Source organism: Zonotrichia albicollis, chromosome 3 (genome assembly GCF_047830755.1).
Source record: "Zonotrichia albicollis isolate bZonAlb1 chromosome 3, bZonAlb1.hap1, whole genome shotgun sequence".
NCBI classification, from domain to species: Eukaryota; Metazoa; Chordata; class Aves; order Passeriformes; family Passerellidae; genus Zonotrichia; species Zonotrichia albicollis.
This window is the reverse complement of record NC_133821.1, coordinates 59,497,711-59,518,715: the sequence shown is the minus strand read 5'-3', so window position 1 is coordinate 59,518,715 and position 21,005 is coordinate 59,497,711. Positions and strand designations below refer to the sequence as shown.

The window sequence follows — 21,005 nt, the reverse complement described above, 5'->3', positions numbered from 1 at the left end:
TCTGCCGGAAGGCGGGGAGAGAACCCGGGTGCTTTCAGAGAGTTCACCGGGAGAAAACTTCGCTGCCGCCACCACCATTGGAAGCAAAGTACCAAAGAATGGTACGAACAGAGAGCTGACACTTCCCCAACCTGAGCCCTCTTCTGAGGATCACCCCGCGCTGCCTTGCCGCTCCCAGCCCGGCCTGCCCGAAGCGGCTGCGGGGGAACTCCTCCCCGCCCGGCCCGGCCCTTTCCCGGTGTCCGGGAGCGGCGGGGCGGGCGGGCCGCTCCCTCTCTCCGCCCCTCCCACCACCCTCCCCCGGGCCGCTATAAGCCCGCGGAGTTTCCGCGTCCTGTGACTGCAGTCAGGTGGTGGCTGGCGCTCTCCGCTCCCTCCCACCCTCTGTCCCGCTTCGTCTTCCCCCGCCCGGCGAGGGCCGGCCCTGCGGGGAGCCGGCTGGGGAAAGTTGCAAGAAAGTAGCTGCCTGGGAAAGTTTAGAAGCGGGAGAGCCGCGGCCCCGGCAGCCCGGCCTCTCCGCCGCACTCCACGGGAGGGAGGGAGGGATGGCCGGCGGGGCAGGAGCGGGCAGCGGCGTGCCGGAGTGCCGGGAGCACCTCTTCAAGGTGCTGGTGATCGGGGAGCTGGGCGTGGGCAAAACCAGCATTATCAAGCGCTACGTGCACCAGCTCTTCTCCCAGCACTACCGGGCCACCATCGGCGTGGATTTCGCGCTCAAAGTCATCAACTGGGACAGCAAGACCCTGGTGCGGCTGCAGCTCTGGGATATCGCAGGTACGGGGTGGGACGAGCGGGCTGCTCCCCGCAGGGTGCGCCGGGCGGCGCTGGGAGCCCGGCTGTCGGGGGCCTGGCACACGGCCTCTGCCGAGAAAAGCGTGCTTGGGCTGGGAAATGTCTCTTCTTGGGTTTTGTCTTACCCCTGTTATAAGCAACCTCTTACTCTCGTCTTTGAGGTGCAAGTAGAGGGAGGTCTTGACCTGGGAGTGAAGTTTTTCACTTTTTACGGGCTTTGCCCTCTCCCGTTAGCAGACTTTGTGGGGCTCTTGGCTTCGCCCAGAGTTTTACAGCAGTCCTCGAACAGCTGCTTTGCTCTCGCTGCTGGATCCAGGGCTCCCGGACTGTTCCTGCTCATACTGCTCTGCCTGACCTGCTTGTCTTCGTGGTGGTGGCCTTGGTTATGGCTGCTGCTGAAATAAATTCAGGCTCATGGCTCTGTAATGCATCTAATGCACCGTGCTTTACAGGTTGAAGGTAACTCAAACAGCTAAAATTGTCCTCAAAGGAAGAATGCCTAAACTTTGCATGTTTGAAGTCACCTGGTTAATTTAAAAGTAGTTTTCATCCCTGCTGCATTGAGTGAGGGGGTGGAGCTTCTGTTATGCTTAGTTCTATATTCAAATCACAAATTTGTGAATTAGAAACATAGTTTGAGCACATGGAAGAAAAGTCCCATCTACTTGTCCAAACAATGCATTATTCCTTTCCCATATATGATTCAAACCTGTTCTTCAGCATCTCTTGTTTCTGAGATTCAGACTGTATACCTACCATGGTTAACTTTGCCTACGCTGTGGAGTGAAATGCCACAGAACAATCTCTGTTTTGCCGTGGTCTCATAAAAGGTCTATTTCGTAGCTCTGTAATCACCTTGGTTGGTATTGCATTTCTAGCTTTGTGTGCAGCCCAGGTGTTACCCTGCAGCTCCCCTCATCTCTGTCTACCACCCTCAGAATATCTCCTTGTATCTGACAAAGCAGACTTGATTTCAAATGTTAGTGTTTAAACTTACACTGCTGGAAGACACAAGGGAAAAAGCCGGTAGTTACTGTTTCCATTAACTTTATGCTTATCAGTGGAAGCTCAGAAATGAGGAAGTGTGGCATGTGGCTGCTGTAACCCTGTGACAGACCAGCTGTACCTCAGCTCCTGGTCTTTTTGCTCTAAAACGCTTCAAATGTGATTCCTCAAACTAAAAAGCCTTCGTACTGCCATATGCTGAAATACACCATGGATCTTTCTGTTGCTGGCCTGCAGGGCAAATGAAAATATTTTCTAATTGCTGTTTTGAAGAGCAAGTAAGATGTTGGCAAGCTTTCTCTTCTGATGTGTTCCTCTTGTGGGTCAATTTTAACATTCTGTGACTCAATTATCAGTATCAGTACAAGCTATTGCAGTCCCCTGGGTATATTTAGCGAGCCTGGGGTTCCAAAGATTGAAGAGGGGAGGCTCTTGGCATGCTGGGGTTTGGCAGGCTGCCATCCTTGTGTTTGACTTCTCAGCCCCTTCATTGCTCAGACTTGGGTAGGCTGTGTGCTTTGCCAAAGCAATCTGTTTCAACAGGATAGGCAGAAACTTAGCTTGAACTTGTCACAAAGTTTGGACAGAACCTATTTACAGCTTGGCAAGTTCTATCAATGCGTCCATGCATTAGTGTCCTGATCCAGAAGACAGTATTTTTTATTCTTGATTATTGCCCTTGGAGTATTTTTGACACTGATAGCTGAAGACTAAGTTAAGAGTTGCTGATAAATCCCTAGAAGCTTGTGGTAAATTGGTTAAAGAATTAAATTGATTGAGGAATTAAAATTTTTCCTGTCACTGAAATATTTTTCCTGTTTTATAAGACTTTTGTATGAAACCCCTGACTAGTCTTCCCCTAGCAGAAATTAAAAAGGAAGTTGCAACTGTTCTGCAATTTGCACTCCAAACTCTTAGTCTAATCTGCTGGTTTAAGGTATTCTGTTTCCAAAGGGCTGGGGGAAGCTTGCCCAATGGAAAAAAAGGAAGAAACAATACAAAGAAGAGAAGTAATCTTGGTGATTTTTGATTGGGTTGTGCTGAGCCAGTGTGACAGCAACAATTTGGACTCCTATAGCCTTTGACATCTGAGAGTTAATTAGTAAAATAAAGAGTGTTTTAGTGTCTGTAAGGGTATTTGATGGTCTTAAAGCTGTTGAAGTCCTCAACTTGGGAGTGTGTTCTGCAGCTCTTTATGTGTACAATCAGGAATATTTCTTAATACTTGTGGATGTTAACAGATTTATATTGAAGTTATTATTAAAGAACCAGGTTGAAGATGGCTTCTATAATCATAGACACCATTCTCTAAAGTGCTTTATTGAAGTGTAGCAGTGTCTGAGCATGTGATAGTCATTCCTTTTTAACTCATCAGCCCAGCTGTCTTCTGGCTTTCAACAGCTCGTAGATAATTTTGCCTGCTGGTGTGTGCAGACAAACGGCTTTAGATCTCTTGAAGAGATCTGAATCTTATGGTAAGTAATGTTACATGTGACTTCCCTGCAAGCAATGTAGGGCTGGCATTCTGAATTTATTTTGATGCATTTAAAAAGGCTGTTGAATTAAAGTCTAACCCTTAAGGATAGAAAGGGATGTTATTTTCACTAGATCAAAGCTTGTGCATAACAGTTCATCGTAAGAAGCTTTCTTTAAAGAGCTGGGTGATGCAAGCTAAGGTTTTGTACCTAAGTCAATGATAAGAACTGACTCTGTAGTTCATGCATCAGCTAAAGATCATAATGCAGATACTATCCTGGCTTCTGATTTGATTGTAGGAAAAATGATCAATGTTGTGCTGTTTATTGCAATGCAGTAGGTTACTGGATGACTTCAAATTCTTGTGCTTGCTGAGGTTGTTTTGGTTTTGGGTCTTTTTTTTTTGTGATTAGATAATTCTATCAAATAGAGCATGACCACGTTACACTGCTTATGCTTTTTTTTTCTTCTGCTGAAAATAGCCCTCTTGTAAGGTACAAAGTAGTACAAATTCTTGCAGCAGCATCAAAGGAGAAGGAATGTAAAATAATGAAGAGGGAGGAAGGTTACTGTTGTACCTAGACATTTGTATTTTAGAGATAGTCAGGTGTTTTAGTTTTTAGACACAGGTTGTAACTTCTTAAATAAAGGTGATGAAAAAGGTTGAGAGTAAGACTGGTCACTGTCAAATTATCTTGGTTGCAGCATAAAGAAAGAAGCATTCTGAAAGGAGATGAACAGATTATATGTGTGCTCATGCAGGAACTTTAGCTACCTTTAGGCATTATTCTTGGCTTTTTTGTTTGGTTGGCTTTTGGTTTTTGTTGCCTTTTTTTGTTTTGATGTGTGAAGTAATGAAAAATTATCTTTCTGGATAAATTCTGAAAGTGTTAAAACATTGATCAAAGAGCATAAATGATTGGCAACATAAATAGGATGCAGGAATGAGTCATTGTAGTAAAGAAATCTTAATGATAGGGAAGTGTTTTGATGGTCTTTCAAAACAGTAGAGATTCCTACTTGAAGAACGTGCTGTTTTAGTGAGCACTGCACTGACCACAGCATGCTAGGAGGTGTGTGTGGCATATTGATGAAGCTGTCAGGTGATATTGAAAGAGCACTTAAAGGATTTTTGGTTTCATAGAAAACTTTGAGCTAATCTAGTAAAACCAGCAACTGTGTTAGTTGCTGCTTTTGTGCTCATGTTGACTATCACTGTCACTCACATCAGCCTGTGTGAAGTGCAGTTTGCTGGAGAGCAGGAGTGGTAAAGAGCATAGATAGTGGCTTGAGGTTGGCTTTTCATGAAGAATGTCACTAATGGCAACTTTAAGATGAATTTGTTTTTAAAGTTTTTTTTTGAGGAATTCTAAATTAACTTTTATGTAATAGTATTCTACTTTCCAGGATTTTATCAAAACTTCTTTGTATAAATATTTATTGAAACTGAAGTAATGCTTTAACTGGCAGAGTATGGCTATGAAGTTGGCCAAACAGAGGAGGAATCATTGTACTTTGGTACTGTAAACATGCTCTACAGGCTTTCAAGAGCTGAATGATAAGCAGCATGTAGTATATAAATTTGTTACTAAAATCTTGCATGTCTCCTTGAGAGGAACTGAACTATAAATTGTTATAACTATATACAGGACCCCAAAAGGATGGAGGTATTAGACCAAATATTTTGGTTAAATATTAAATTGAGGAAGAGTGGGAATAATCCATCTCCTGTATGAAGACAAGTAAGTGTTAAGATATGTGAGTGGATGTTAAAAGCAAGTTAACTTTTTAAGTAACTGTTAGACTTTTCTACAGGATGAGAAATGGGAGAGAGTACAGGAAACCATGGATATGGTTGACTTTGAAAGGCATCCAGGCAGTTACAGTATGTGAGATAGCTTACCTCCATGTGAAAACCCTGGTTTCAGGCAGCTCTGTATTCCAGCTGGTCTGCACTTGTGCCATTGGCATGTCATAGAGGCTGCCAAGTTGATTTTGTGTACTGGGGCATTAGCTTATGTCTTGAATTATGGACTGATTTTATTTTTTTTAAATAAGGTCTAAAGCAAGTGTTAAGTGATGTTACTGCATCCCTGAAAGTCTATAGAAAAACAAGCAGAAAACGTCTGCTGTTCTGCATCCATACCTGGCTCTGTGCCAGAGGCATGTATGCTTCAGTTGCTTTGCAGGGAAGTCTCTCCTAAGTGTGGAGAACTTGGAGGCAGCAGTCTCTTAAAGTAGTTAAGGTATTCTTGTTACAACTTGTCCTTAGCCACAATGCATGTTAAAGGGATTAAAATGGCAACTCTTGCAGAAAAAAAAAACATGAAAAAATTGCTTAGCTATGTGCCTGGTACAAGTGAGCATAAGGTGGAGGCAAGACAATCCAGGTGTAACCTTCCCTCAAATGTGGAGGTTTTTTTCTCACCACTATTGATAGTCTTAATGAGTGAATATAAATAACCATATCAGAAATGGATGCAGAACTTGGAGCTCAGAGTTTTTTCAGGAAACTTTTAAGTTTTCTGAGGTTGTTTCCTGGTTTATAGAGTGTTGGAGGTTCCAGGAGCAGCCTTCAGGTGGAGGTTAGGAGTGCTATCATTTTGCTTATAGCTGGGGCAGGTCAGAAAGCTCCCAGTCAGGCCTGGGGAATCTTGTATGTGATTGTCTTCAGACTCATAGAGATGTGAAAGACTTAATTTCTGACTGCTTCCTGCTCACACATGTTTAAATATAAAGCTCATGAGAGAAAATTTGCTTAAGGGTTATGCTTACTGGAAACATGCAAGACTAGCAGATTAAGTTTGGAGATGGGAAGTAGGAGGCCTGCTCACATAGATTTTGAACACAGTGGCAAGAAACAGCACTGAAGGTGTACTTTGTTTCTTTCTAGAAACCATCCCTCTGTGGGAAATCTTGTGTGGGTGTCCTTTCTTATGACTTTTCTGGAATAGCTGGATTTGGGTTATGAGCTTTCACTTCAGAATGACTTGCTGTGCTTGGAGCTCTACAGCTAAATATCAAAATAAGTTCTGAATGTGTTAAACTTGGGGTTTTGGTATTTTTCCAACTTTCAGACATCTCTGAATACAAACAGATTCTACATGTTTTCTTTTTTGGGAGTCCTGTTTAAATACACTTTTAATCAAGTGTTATCAAGGTATGAGGTGTGTTTGTTGGTGTAATGAAGGAATTTCCACATCTTATCAGTCGGGTCCCAAAGCATTCATAATGGCAAAGGTTCTTTTGCTTAGTACTATGTTATGTAGCCACTCCAAGTACTGCATATGTTATTTTGAACTAAGCCTATAACCATTATGCTGATTAAATTCCATAAGTATATGGAAAATGCTACTGTCTTGACGTTGGTGTTGTAAGATAGTCTAGTGTGGTAATTTTGATTATGCAAGGCAGGACAGTTCAGTTAAATGGGAGAATTGAGGCAGATGTTCTTCGATTGTCTTAGAAATTAGCTTAGAATTTCCTCATAAGGCATTTCAAGGTATTCTATGAGAAATGGGGTTAAAGATGTGATCCTAAAAGACCACCTGATCCAGTACAGGCTTAAAATAGAGTTCAGTGTATTTATCTTACAGGTACTTCTAATTTCTGTCAGCAATGGAAATGCACTTTGTGCTTGAGCATCTATTCACTATGGAATAGATGGTGTTCAGCCTTATTTTCAGACATTGCACAGCAGTTTAAGGCTCAGATGTTGCACAGCAGTTGCTCAGAAGTTTTGTGCTTCCTACAAGATCAGAATAAAAACTCTTTCCTAGTACTCTGATACAGAGTCAGGGATGGCTGAGTGGGTATACATCAAATAGACAGGGGAAATCTACCTTAAAGGCAAACAGTACCTAAATTCTTACATGCAATAGAGTAGACAGGAGGAAAAATAGTACATAGAGCTCAACATAACTAATTTTTTGATTAGTTTATAAAACTGGAGTTCTTTGCAGAAATAATAATCTCATGTGGGTTGCCCACTTTTCTGAAGGCAAGTATTAAATTCCTGCCCTTCATATAATACTGACTCAAGTAATCAGAAATTAAGCTGGTTTGACAAGTCAAGCACATTGTCTGCACCAGTTGGTCTCTGAAGTCAAGCAATGTTGAATATACACTTTTCTCTTAATGTATGGCATTCACATGAATGTAAATCACGCTTTATCTACTCTCCTTTTATCTTCAGAAGTTGCAGCCTCAGAGTCTTGGTGCTTAACCTTATTTACATCTCCACTTTGCCTCTTACCAGTTTGGTTTGCTTTAGGTGCACATTAGGACAGGGTGTTACCAAAGTGCATATCCACAAGTACAATTTGAGTTGGCAAGTGCTGTAAAGGGGTAATTCTCAACTTATGACATAAAGCAAAGAAAATAATCTTAGCTGACTGGTTCCAGAAAAGGTATTAGCATGCTGTAAGAAATAAGATTCTTCCTCTCAGTGGTGAGACCACTGGATTCAGTCTCACAGCTGTCAGACATAGCTTCCATGAATTCCAGTGGTAACCATTGCTTTGCTTTTGTAGTCTGCTGTAAATAGTTCCCTCCAAATACTTGCTTCAGAGGTTCAGAAGTGTGATAGACCACACTTAGAAAGAAGCAGTTTGCAGGAAGGGCATGTCTATTTATATTTTTGCATGGAAATAAAGGGATACCTCTTGTGAAATTCCTGCAGATGTTAAAGCTAGCGTGACCAGCAGTAAGCAGTGACTACAAAGCACAGCATGCTTCTCAAGCTACTGTGGTACAGTATTCAATATTCAAAGATTTCTTCTGGCTATAGAGACACAAAAAGAGGATAAATGGAGTGTGATTATGCTTTGAGAAATGGAGGGATTTTAGGGCTTTATAGAGCTTGCTTAGGAATGTCTTAACTGTCTAGAGAAGGTTGGCAAGCTCTGAGCAGCGGTGGCTTCTACATTAGCAGGTAATGAAAACAAATATTCCTTATTGTATGGATTTTAGCAGCTTTTCAAATAATAGGTTGAGAGGTAGTCTCTGAATGTCACTGCAAACAGCTTATGGGAACTTGTTCTTTAAGTGCTCCCAGGCTAAGAGTGCTGGGTAAAGCAAAGTGGCAGCAATTTGATACAAAATTCCAATCACACACAATGTGCTATGACACATTGACCATTTTAGAGATTAACATTTTTTCAGTCTCGTGATAAAGTTGTTCTGGAGACAAACTGACTTTGGAATTGTTCTGTGTGCAGTGAAATGCTGTAGTGCCATGCAGCATCACTGTGAAGCACACAGTGCAGCTCTGGCTGCAGGGCAGCATACCAAGGAATATGGATCAGAGGGTGGCAGGCATGAAATAGCTTAACTCTGGCAGATTACTTGTTTGGGTAAGTCTTGTTAAAGCAAGGTAGGCAGTACCAATTCATGCTGTTGCTGGCGCTAATTGGACTATGTCAACCTCTTTGAGTACTTATGCAGGGGAATTGTTCTATACATGCTGGATTTGACAGCTAGTTAGAAATTCTTTAGCTTGGTTGCACTCTGATTTTCTGGGGATTGAAATCTAGTGCTTAAACAGGGACTGTCTCTCACTTGCTGTGTAGCAAAGATGCAAAAAAACCCAGGTGGATTTGTATACAAACATGACTGTCATACTGCTGCATAAAACACATATGATGTTGGACAAAGCCCATTAAACTCTAAGTGCAGGGTGTTGCCTCTCAGCTTCTTAAGGGCACAACACTAAGCTGTTGTAGTCAGTTTGGATAATTGAGTAATTAGATTAGCCCAAGACTACAGACAGTAATGAAAAGTTTGTCTTGCTGTAAAATTCCCAGGGAGGGCTGTGCAATTATTTGAGGGAAAACTTTGTCTTTGTGAGAGAGAATGGCATGCCTTTTCTGTTAGGTTGGTAGCAGTGATCCCAGCTCCTGGTGCAAATCTGGGGTCTAGCTTCCAGCACTTGCCATCTCTGTGCTCTTGCTGTTTCACAGGTGATGAACAGGACTGCCCTGTGTTAAAGTATAATGATAGCAAGCAGTGAATGGAAGGACTAGTCATTGGTTTTGAAGTCTCATGTAGCTAACAAATTGTTAGTTTAGGAACTAGCTGTGTTGGGAAATGGAACTTCAAAGCAAACTAACATTTCTAACATTCCTAACATTTCAGAATGAAATAGTGACTTCTGTGAACATGTGGAAATACTTTGTGATATGGTCTAAATAATCAAAATACTGCTGCACTTGAGCTGATATTCATCAGTAACTTTTCAATGGCTACAAGGTCTCATACATACAGTGTGTGTACAGTATATATTGTCAGTGTCATCCCTCTGAAACTGCATTGTTCAACAGAACTGCTCCAACTGCACCCTGCAGCTTTCTAATATAGACGTAACCAGGGGATCAAAGGTTGTCTCTTACAATAAAGTGTGAGTCAGTTGAACAGGGATTAACTGGCTTTTGCCCTGAAGACTGTTCTGAAGCATTTGGGAGAGGGTTAATGTTGGGAAGAGGTCCATCCAGTGGTCACTTAAGTTACCCATACCACCCTTAGTAAGAAAGGGCACTAGCAGTTGTAATTGTCTGAGGCTGCTTTTATGTGTCAAACTAAGTACTGCAGTCAGTGAGGTTATTTCTAGTACTTGTCTCATACAGGAAGATATAACATTCTAGTAATTCTCACTTCTTAGCCTGTGTTTGTCACCAGAACCACAAATAACACTTTTTCCTCTGTGGCGGAAAGTAAAAGTCAACCTGAATGTTCTTTAACATTTACAGGTTTTTGACATCTGCTAGAGCTGCTAATGCCATAAAATCACAGAATGGCTTGGGCTGTAAGAAGCCTTTAAGATCATCTAGTTCCAGCTCTGCTGCCATGGGACTTGACCATAGGTTGCTCCACCCAACCTGGACTTGGAGCATTTCCAGGGATGGGGCATCCACAGCTTCTCTGGACAACCTGTTCTGGCCTCACCACCATGACAGTGAAGAATTTCTTCCTAATATCTTATCCAAACTTACTTTTTATTTAAAACCATTTCCTTGTGTTCTGTCAGTACATGCTCTTGTAAGTAGCCCCTCTCTGCCTTTCTTGTAGGGCTCCCTTTAGGTAGGTGCTGAAAGGCCTCAAGTCACCCTGAAGCCTTTTCTTCTTCAGGCTGAACAATCCCAACTTTCTCATCCTGTGTTCCTAGGAGAGGTGCTCCAGCCCTGGGATGGTCTTCATGGCCTGCCTCTGGACTCCCTCCAACAGGTCCATGTCTTTATGTTGAGGATCCCAGAGCTGGATACCACACTCCAGCTGGGGTCTCACAAAGGCAGAGCAGAGGGGCAGAATCAACCTCCATTGCCTTGCTGGCCATGCTGCTTTGGATGTAGCCCAGGATACAAGTGATTTTCCTGGGCTGCAAGTGCACATTGCTGGCTCATGTCCAGCCTCTCATCTATCAGCACCCCTAAGTCCTTCTTGGCCCAGCTGCTCTCAGTCAGTTCATTACCCAGCCTGTGTTGGGACTCCAACCCAGTTGCAGCACCTTGTGCTTGGTCTTGTTAAACCTCATGAGAGTCCCATGGGCTCCCTTGTCAAGTCCAGGTGCCTCTGGGTGGCATCCTATCTTTCAGATATGCCAGCTGCACCTCTCAGATTGATGTCATCTGCAAATTTGTCTGTCATTAAATAAATGCATAGTTCAACACCTCCATGGTTTTCACTTGTGGCAACTTTACAGTTTTATCTTAAATGGATAAGACTGGGGAGGGGGGAGCCATCTGGTATTAACAGTCTTGTAGTCTGTCTGCTCTCAATCTATGGCTACTATCTATGGGAAACAGCAGGCAGGCACACTTGAATGTGAGCTGTAATATTGTTAGTGGTTTGGTTAACCTACTTCTTGCAGAATAACAGATCCAATCTAATTAGATAGGACAGTTCTGGGACAAGATGTGCTGGTTTGGGGAGATAGGGATAGCTGTCAGCAATGGTAACTTGCCAGTAACATCTTTATATACCTCTCTAAAAAGGAACTTCAGTCAACTCACACCTGACCCTGGTAATGCTGAAATGTGCATTAGATGTCTGGAGAACTGGGAGATTCATCCTCAGGGCAGTTGTGGGTATTTGCTGTATTTTGCCAAACATCCAGCTGCCATCCAGAGTCTGGTCTTTTCCTGCCTGTGGCCCTTGAAGGGCATGTTTTGAAAGTGACAGTAGTTCTAACTCAATTAGAGGATTGAACTATGTTCCCAGCCATTTTGGATGGGGATTTAGTTTAAATCTATCACACTGGGTGACAGTAACTTCACTGAGAGTTGAAATTGTCACTCAGGTGTTTCTGGAAAAAAAAAGCTTTCACTTATTAGTTCATATAAACTGCCTATCAACTCATTAATATAATAAATAGTCTGGGGGAAGGAAGCTTGACAAACTCATTATTGTGCATATCCAGCAGTCATTTGTACATTTAAATTGTTTTTTCTGCCTCCAATTCCCATTGTGTAGGAGGAGCTAAAAGTTGAAATTATGAGTGAAATAATAGGAGCCTAGGGTATCTTTTTTGCTAAATGTCCACAAGAACTGCTACAATAGTAGGTCACGCTGCTGTAATAAACAGGACACTAGTGTTTCTCTGAGACACTAGTCTTACACTGAGACTGCTCTAGAAACGTTTTAAAACGTACTTCAAGGCAAGGCTGCAATGGTAACTTACCTTTTGCAGTAAAGGACAACTATAAAGCTTCTAATGTTTAATCTTAAATTACAGCCCACAATTTCTTTCATATAGTTTTTAACTTGCATTCCACCCCCATTACAATATAAACTGGGGAGTGACAATAGCTCCCAAGTTCTAATGCAGTTTTAAAGTCAACTTTATTCCTGTGGCGCTGCTGTAGGGAGGTGAATTAGTTCCTGATGTGTGTCATTGTGCAAATATTTCACTTAAGGTTGTTGCAATTACTGGAAAATATGGTGATGATAGGTGCTGAGTCATTTTGGTATGGAAACTGTGGTTAGAGAATGCAGAAGTTTTGCATTACATGAAATCACTTCCATACTTCCAAATTAAACTTCTGATCCCTGTGACTGTCCTGTATCTTAGCTCCTCATTTACACCTGAAATACTAAAAACTGTACTTTAGTGGCATCAGATTTATGCCTAGTCACTGGAAATAACAGAATGATTAATCTTGGGATGTCCTTTCTTTACTGCTGTACTAAGCAATTAGTTATCTTCCTACTCTCTTCTTTCTAACGGTATACACACTGGGGATTTTAAGTCTAGTTTAATCTGATCACTTTTAGCCTTTTTCTTCTCTGGGGCTATGATCCACTTTCTGTACAGCTCAATTGTCACATATGGAGAAATGACTAGCAAATATCTTGCTGGACAGAGGAAGGGGCATGACGGATCTCTGAACTGTGCATGACAGAAGCTGAGACATTTAGTTTTAAGAACAAAGAGAATTATGTTCAGCCTTGAGAATTTGGAGGATTAGTGTCTTGTAGTTTGTTTTTTTCTGTATGAGGGTTTGTGGGTTTGGTTGGTTGTTTTGTTTTTTTTTGTTTTGGTTTTGTAGTTGGGTTTTTTTGCCTTGCAAAAGCTCTGTCTGAAATTCCTGTTAAATTTTCAAACAACTGTCTAGAATGTTCTGCATCCTAGACAAGAAGGTCAGCATGCGCTTTTTCAGTAATGACATGATTATAAAGAAAGTCCACTCAGTTTAAACTGGATTCTTTTCCTGCCTCATGCTGTATACCTTTTACCAAACAAAACTCTTACCTCTTGGGCAGGCCATGTTTTATTGCTTCTGTCTTTGGATGAAATACAGTATATCCATCTTCATTAGGTTCTAGACAGGATGAAAGAGCAGTTGGCAAGGTAGTATTCAGGTCAGGTTTATTGTTAGTGGATGTGAATTCTAGAGGTGAAAACAGCTCTATAATAACCTGGTTTGGATTACTCTAGAAAAGGGAAATACTCATATTGGGTGGTATTTGACATATTAAAGGCATTAATCTCTAAGATTCCAAGGTTTTTGAGCTTGTGTGTGTTTAAGGGTAAGAGATAGCGAATCTTCCTAATATAAAGCTTTAATCTAGTAAGTAAAAATAGAAGCTTTCTTGCTGATAGGCACATCAGTTTTCTACTTTCACCCAAATTAAAACTGTGAAACCATATATGTTGATGTTTCTCTAAAACTCATACTACAAGAGAGGTAAGAGTTGTTGGAAATAAGAGTTAAATGCTTGTTGTGGACAGGCAAAGCCCATGGTTTATACTGTGGCTGCTATGGAATACTAAGCAACATATAGTTTCATGCTGACTTCCATTCCTAGCAGGACTGCTGTCTTCTTACACTGTGAGCAGCCACAGTACAAGGCTACCTTTGGTGGACTCCTCAGGTTTGGTTCTGAGCTATGCTTTGTCACTTTTTGGCTTTGGAAGCCCTATGTAGCACCGTACTAATTTCACCTTTTTGTGCACCTTAAATGTGCTGTTGCGCATGTTTCAGGAATGGTTATTGCTATAGGAGGCTCATCTGGCCACCTTGTCAACTGTTTCTGTCTTTACAGCTGTTTTGGATGGAAGAGCAATAGGTAGGAAGGGATTCAGTCGATGTTAATGTCCTTCACTGTGCTCAGTGATTGCAGCCTTGTTTATGTGCAGCATGCACAGCTATCTGAGAAATGGTAACTGCCTGATGATCTTTTCTGCAATTCCTAAATACCTTAATTTTCCTATGTAGTAATCATGCTCTGTCTATTCCTTTTGGTAACAATCTAGTAACCCTTCCTGCAACTAATCAATACAGCTTAATTTTCTTATGTAAGTGTTCATCAAATATTTGGAAAAACAGTCTTAAGTAAAGCCTGGAAGCCTCCCAGCTCTCAAGCAACTGAATAGCAAGGACTCAAGGGACCATTTTCCTTGCTGCTTCAAATTCCTGTTCAGTCTCATGTAAATAACAGCAAGTGGTGCTCAATTCTGGACCATTTCAGGGCTGAATTGAAAAACTCTTTCTGTAGAAGACTGAGGTTGGTACAGGGCATTGTAGACCTTGAGATTACCCTGTTTGCTTTGTGGGGCTGTCCTTTAGTGTGAAGGGATATCTCCCTGTGTTGGATACTGGGTTTGTGTAGTCCAAGGTATCCCCATGTGGTAGGAATTGGTGGTGAAACTGACAGTTCAGCAAATGAAAAAGCTGAGAAGGAGCTCCTCAAAACTTGTGTGGTGCCCTGTGCAGTGACTGGCTTAATGTAACTAAATTTGACTGTGTGGAACTCCATTAAAAAATTCAACCAAAACTCCCAAAACCAAAATCCCTACATTCTACAAGTGGAGTTTCTTTAAATGTGACACCACTGACATGCAGAAGTAGTAAAAGCCTTCTGATCTAACTCTTCCTCAATAGTACTTGATTAGTGGAAACAGTGGTCAATGGTATAGTTTCTGGTAAGGCTATTCTAAAAACCTCTTCTAGGCATAAAAGCCCAGCCTAGGAAGACAATATGAATTACTTGTGTACTCTGTTTAGGAGAATTCTGTTAGCAGTGTGGCTTTTCCAGAGGCACTGTCACAGAGAGGCAGGCTTGGTGCCTAGCTTGTTGCATGGTGTTAAAGTCCGTGGCATTAGTGCTGCTTTAAAACTTAACTTTTGAGCATGGAGTTGAGAGATTTCTTCTTGGATCATACTTGTTCTTACACAAGATAGAGTGGAAAAAAATAATGTGTAAGCTCTGTTCTGAAGAATATGCTGGGTAGTGATGCTGTTTTCTGCAGCATCATAGTTTAAAGTGAACAGCCAGAAATAAAGTCAGCTTCTTTATAGTTCTTTGGATCTTTAATGTGGCTGTTGCTGTTTTCAGGTCATTATAGTAGCTGCTTAGGCAACCTTTTCTGAAACTGTCTGTAGGGAATGAGCTAATCATACTCTGAATTACAGACATTAAAATGAGGCAAATGAGCTGGAAAAGAACACTGCTGAGCAGGATGTCTTGATAACTTCATTTATTGAATTTTGGTCTCTTTCTGAGAAGGTGATAACACACCCAATTGTCCTTGCATCTGTTTGTCCTTGCTAATCAAAGGAGGACTTGAATGTTTATAAACAGAGAACAACTAGATTTCCAAATACAGCTCTTCCTTTGGCTGTTTTTAAACCTCATATGCATGAAAAGATAAAAGCTCAAGTGAAGACACACTGTAAAACTAAATCATAGAGTTCAGGGACTGCTTTTTCCAGTGAAGATTTCCAAAGCAAGCAGAAAGCTATTTTAGTAGCCCAGACTTTCCAGACAATGTGCTAGGACTTGATACTGCTAGACACACTCAAATGTTAACACACCGTGATAGTCTGGCCTTTCAAACAGAAGAAAAAGTCAGCTGGCGCACTCTAATTCTGTATTTCAAGTATTCTGGCTAAAGTAGTTGTGCTTAATAAGAAAAGGCTTTTTTTGAGTTTTCTCTGCTTATGGGCAATTGATTTTTTTTCCCTTTGATTTTTGTTGCGAATAATTGTACTTTAACTGTTCTTGCTTTAAATCCTGGGATTGCTGTAGAACTTCTATAGTTGAAAATTAATCCAGAGTAAATCTTAGACTTGAAAAAATGAAGTCCAAGTTAACAGATTTAGCCAGAACTGTTAAGCTAGCAGCTTCTTTTGAACTTGTCCCTAAGGAAAAATCTATAATATAGGTGGCTTCCTCAGAAGATAGTTTGAAGACTGTTAGCCTAGGAGCTTGCAAAACCCCTTGTTGCTCACCATTTAGCAAAAGGCTAAATCTTTAGCTGAAGCAACTAGATTAAAATATAAGTATTCTTTGATGAAATAATGATTTGTGTATAGCTGTGTTGGTAGTGTTTTTAGGCATTACTTGTCAAACAACTCTACTCAACAAATAAGTTGACTATATAAGTGTAGAACTTGAGGGTTTTTTTAAGAAAAACTCGAAGTCGTGGTTGGGACTGCAAACTAGTTTAAGCATCTGACTTGTCATGTATGGTGTAAATAATAGCTGTTACAATGAACTTAGGTGAGATAGAGAAGGAAATGTTTTATGCTCTAGGTGACTAGACCCAAATGCCAAACTTCTATGGATTAAGCTGATACACTAATCTGTTTACCCTGAATACAGGTTGTGCTGCAATAGAAATGTACTCTGTGACTGTCTTCTCTTTCAGGCCAGGAGCGCTTTGGAAATATGACCAGAGTATACTACAAAGAGGCAGTTGGTGCTTTTGTGGTCTTTGATGTCACAAGAGGCTCCACTTTTGAGGCTGTTTCAAAATGGAAGCATGATTTGGACAGTAAAGTACTACTTCCCAATGGCAGCCCCATCCCTGCTGTTCTCCTTGCAAACAAGTGTGACCAGAAGAAAGATGGCAGCCAGAATCCCTCTCAAATGGACCAGTTCTGCAGAGAAGGTGGCTTTGTTGGATGGTTTGAAACATCTGCCAAGGTAAGCTTAATAGAAAATTATTTTTAGTCTCTTGAATATTGGCATAAGAAGGGTGAATTTATCATGTAGAAACTTATCAAGTATAGGAAGTGGCTGTCAAATTCAGTGAAATTTGAACTCATGTCTTGGCTAGCTTCATTCCTGTAGAAGATGAGGCATATTTGGTTTAGATGAAAAGTTATCTCAAATTCAAAGCATCTTGAAACTATCTGGAAACCTTGATTATCTGAGTTTCATAAGCTTTTTCATCTTGCATATGTGAGGATCATTCATTCTTTAGATGTTAACACTGCTAAATGCTGATCAAGCTCCCCAAAAAATTTAGGTCCTCTTTAGGTGCAGGTTTTTAAATGGCATTTTCTGTTGTCACTATTGTATGTAAGAAACAGCAAGAGTTGAAGTGAAGAAGCTATTTGTTTACTCATTATTACCTACCCACAGTGTTGCTAAAGCACTTTTCTAGTTTATCAGGCAATGTCAAGACTGAACTGGAGAAAAAAAATTGTTCTATATAGTAATTTAAGTTAAGAAAGACAGCTGCTTTAGTCAGTTAACTTTGATTAATTCAATCTGTTATACAGTTTTAGTTTACAGATGTTTTGTCAATGCACAGATTAAACTGGCAGCAGCTTAGTTGGAAGTGAAATCCAGTATTTCCTTAAAGCCCAACTGGTTCTTAAAATGAAGGACTCCTCTAGATGAGGAATGTGTGGCTGACAGACCAGTTTACTGGTCTGGCTGATAAATCCTTTATAAAGTAAGATAGGCCTCAAGGTCCTGCTTTTCCCTTCTCTTGCCTATTTCCTTCAGCTGCTGCTGCTGAAGTGCTACACAGTGATGTTTAGACATCTCTTAAAAAGCAAAGAGTCTCTAAGAAGACTTTAAGAAACAAAGTAACAAGTTGTTCTTTGTTTACTTTAAGAGAAGGATACACAGTTAAAGGAATTAGTTAAATTAGCTAACAATTTGTTTGTGTTTGAAAAGGTGTTTCCAAACTCACCCATCTGCTACTAAAAGCTCTGTTTTTAAGGCTCTTTATACTCAAAAAGAATATCAAGTTTTTGGTTTGGTAAAAGTCTTCCCCAAACCTTTACCTGCCTGTAATACTGCTATGTATAAACTGCATTATGGCTTAAAAATAAATGCCAGTAACATTGGGGAAAATCTAATGTGACATTCTAGTGGCAAACTTGTATTTTAGGTGGCATTTAAGATGGGACAGTGTAAAACAAGGTTCTTGCTGCAGAGAAAAATCCAGGCAATTAGTTCTGGCTCAGGCATTAATTGACTTGTTTAGAACTCTAAAGAATTGTAGTTGAAATAGCAAAAATTTAGGACAAATATCTTGTTTTCTAAGTGTACCAAAACAGCTTATGGCTTTAAGTCCTAGATATCCTATTAATCTGCTTTTGCCTCTCTGTTGGAAGTGATAATTGCATCTTCAGTCATAAGTAATATACTGGGCTGGTATTTCCTTTGGAAGCAAAGATGAGCAATTCCAAACATGGCAGCCCTGTGCTACCAGATGGCCCAAACAGGTCAAACCTGTGGCTGGAGACTCCTTGGCACTAGGCCAGCTTGGACCCTCAGAAACTGGGATATTCTGGCAAAGTACATCTCTAAGTATCCTGCACACATACATTCTTTAGGGTGTATGGGAAGGGACTTTTCAAAGTGTGCACAAGAACATGTAGAGTAGCTAGATAGGGCACTAGGAAATTGTTGTGATTTTGAGGATCGTGGAAAAGATGAGTGCATCCAAATTCCATCAGAAACAGAAAAAGGGTCCAAAAGGTAGGACAATACTGCAGATGATGTAATTGCCTAGGATCTTTCCTGATGCAGAAATGCACTTAGACATTTGTCAGTCTTCCAAATGCAGGTGACACTTATTCCCCTGACTGCCTACTAGGTTCAAATCAGATTTCAGCTTGTAATATGGATGAATAATTTTGTGTCCAATCTTTCTGCTAACTTTTTCAGAAAAAAAAAGGTGAACAATGACTTCTTGCATTTAAACTGTTTGTGTTCTACTGGTGAGACTGAAGAATTATTTTCTTTTTGGATAGCTTTAGAAAAGTGTGACTGTTAATAGGGATGTGTGACTGTTTCAAAAATATCACTGACTTCCTTGTTTTCAACATTTTTAGGACAACATCAACATAGACGAAGCTGCTCGATTCTTGGTGGAAAACATCCTTGCCAATTACAAAACCTTTCCTAATGAAGAGAATGATGTGGGGAAACCAAAACTGGACCTAGACCCATTGAAAGCAGAGAGTAAATCACAGTGCTGCTAATGCAACCACTGTTCAGTAGATGGGATGAGCAGCAGGACTTTGCTTTAAATCAAAATGCTGCTATGGTGCTGCGATGTGACAATCCATATGGGGTGTCTGGTACTATCTGAATTGGTGACTCATTTGGGTGTTTACATATTCTTGTTTAGCATGAAACTGAGTATCTTGTGAGTTATCATTCCACTTTCTTGAGTGTCTGCATCTAAGTCTGATTAGTGTCTTCTTACTTGAGAACATAAGGTAGTGTTTACACTCCTAAAAGGAACAAAGACAACATTCAGTGTCTAGTTTGTTTCTAGGACATATGCTACATTCCAAATAGGACTCACTTTTAGGTGACTAGACTCTTGCACCTTTAAAGTAAATTATTCCTTTGTCACCACTTATGTCCCACGTGAGTCTTCTCACCAGCACGATTGTCCCTATTTATTATGCCCACCATGAGGATCTGTCTCTTTGCTAGTTCTCCTGGATCAACACCTCCCAGAAATCTTGAAGGGGCCAATGACAGATGGGAGATATCTTTCCTAGTGTGATCACTAAGATTGAGTGAAGTAGATGGCTTTTACTACTGAGTAAAAGCAAGATGGTTGGTATTGTTTTTAACAAGGGAAAGACATTGTTATAGAGATACTAATAAAAATGCATCTTCAGCAATTTAAGGCTGAATCTTTTCAGCTAAAACTTTACATATGAAACACATTAATGAATAAAGTTGTACTGCTGGCACATAGTTGTAGTAACCTCACCCCTATGCACATCCAGAAATGAGCATCTAGTAACTTTTTCATGCACTAACACTGAAAACTTTACCAAGAGTACCAAAAGTAAGTATCTTACTGTCCTGTGATGATGAACTTTTTCCTCTGTCTAGAGATGGTTCAGAATACTATGAGCAAGGAGAGAGGTCTTGAGGGAGATAGGTTGACAGACTAGCATGAACCAATTAAGCTTTCTGCCCCAAGCTCTGTCTTTGTCAGTTTTAGAACTCTTTTGACTGCTTTGAACTAAGGAACTGGCTTACCAGTTTGTAACTGTATACTGAGATACTTATGTTTCTTTGTTATAACACTCATGTATTTTTGGCAGCAAATGAAGTTCAAAAGGATTAGAGATATTTCATGGTTCTTGAATGTGTTCTGGAACTCTGGCTCTGATTGGCTCAAAGGCTTTGAAGCTCCTCTTCATTTTAAGGGTTTCTTCTGTCCTGGTACCTCATTACTTCAGAAGTCTTACCTTGCTGGGTTTGATGGTGCTGATGTTTAGGTAAACATCAGAACTAGGTATATGCAGGATTTGACATACTTTAATCTGTACTGAGATTTCTTAGACTGTCTTTTTTTCTAAAGAGTAACATACTTTTTAAGAGTTAAATAAATATATTTGGGCATCTTTTGTGTGTTGGTGTATGCTTTTGAGAACATGAATCCTCTTATATGTTCCACCCTATACTCAAATACTTCCATTGACATTTTAAACCAACTTTATCTTCTAGTGTGTGCTATGTTAAAGAATTATTTAAAGTTACCACAGCAAGGCTTGGCATAAACCAAAACTGAGTTTATTAAGCTTAAAATCCTAAGATAATTCAGATGAAAGGAATCTTAGGATGTCTTCTAAGCCAGTGTCTTTCTCCAAGCAAGGTCATAGCACAGTGCTTAGGTGTTCATGTGGTGTGGTCATAACCTCAAGCCATGTATGGCCCTGGGAAAGTTTCAATGCCTGACTTTCCTTGAGAGTCAAAACTATCACAGTCTTCCTATTCAATCACTTCAACTCCATTTTGACTGTAAACACATTTTCAATGTTTAATCTCTGCTGTACTGTCTTTGTTTCAACTTCATTTGAAGCTGCACAAATGTCAATACCAACTTTACTTCCACAGAAAGTTTCCCCATTTGTAGTGGATTGTGGATTTTTTTTCTTGCTTTAGTGTTTAGGTTCAACAGCAAAATGGAGACCAAACTCAAGCTTTTTGACTGCCTGAATCTCACGACTGCATGAATC

The 21,005-nt window shown here is 40.5% G+C and overlaps 1 protein-coding gene across 1 annotated transcript; it reads left to right on the top strand.

Annotated features, from left to right (window-relative positions):
* Positions 1–277: 277 nt before the first annotated feature.
* On the top strand, positions 278–20,388 carry RAB32 (RAB32, member RAS oncogene family). Its single transcript, XM_005489182.4, has 3 exons — positions 278–774; positions 16,421–16,698; positions 18,849–20,388. The coding sequence occupies exons 1-3, from the start codon at positions 546–548 to the stop codon at positions 18,996–18,998; spliced, it is 657 nt and encodes a 218-aa protein (XP_005489239.1). The 5' UTR covers positions 278–545; the 3' UTR covers positions 18,999–20,388.
* Positions 20,389–21,005: the final 617 nt, after the last annotated feature.

Excerpts from the sequence above, each read along its gene's own strand:
- RAB32 (XM_005489182.4), top strand. The coding sequence starts at position 546 with ATGGCCGGCGGGGCAGGAGCGGGCAGCGGCGTGCCGGAGTGCCGGGAG. Across the intron at positions 775-16,420 it reads GCAGCTCTGGGATATCGCAG|GCCAGGAGCGCTTTGGAAAT; the intron begins GTACGGGGTGGG and ends CTTCTCTTTCAG. Across the intron at positions 16,699-18,848 it reads GGTTTGAAACATCTGCCAAG|GACAACATCAACATAGACGA; the intron begins GTAAGCTTAATA and ends CAACATTTTTAG.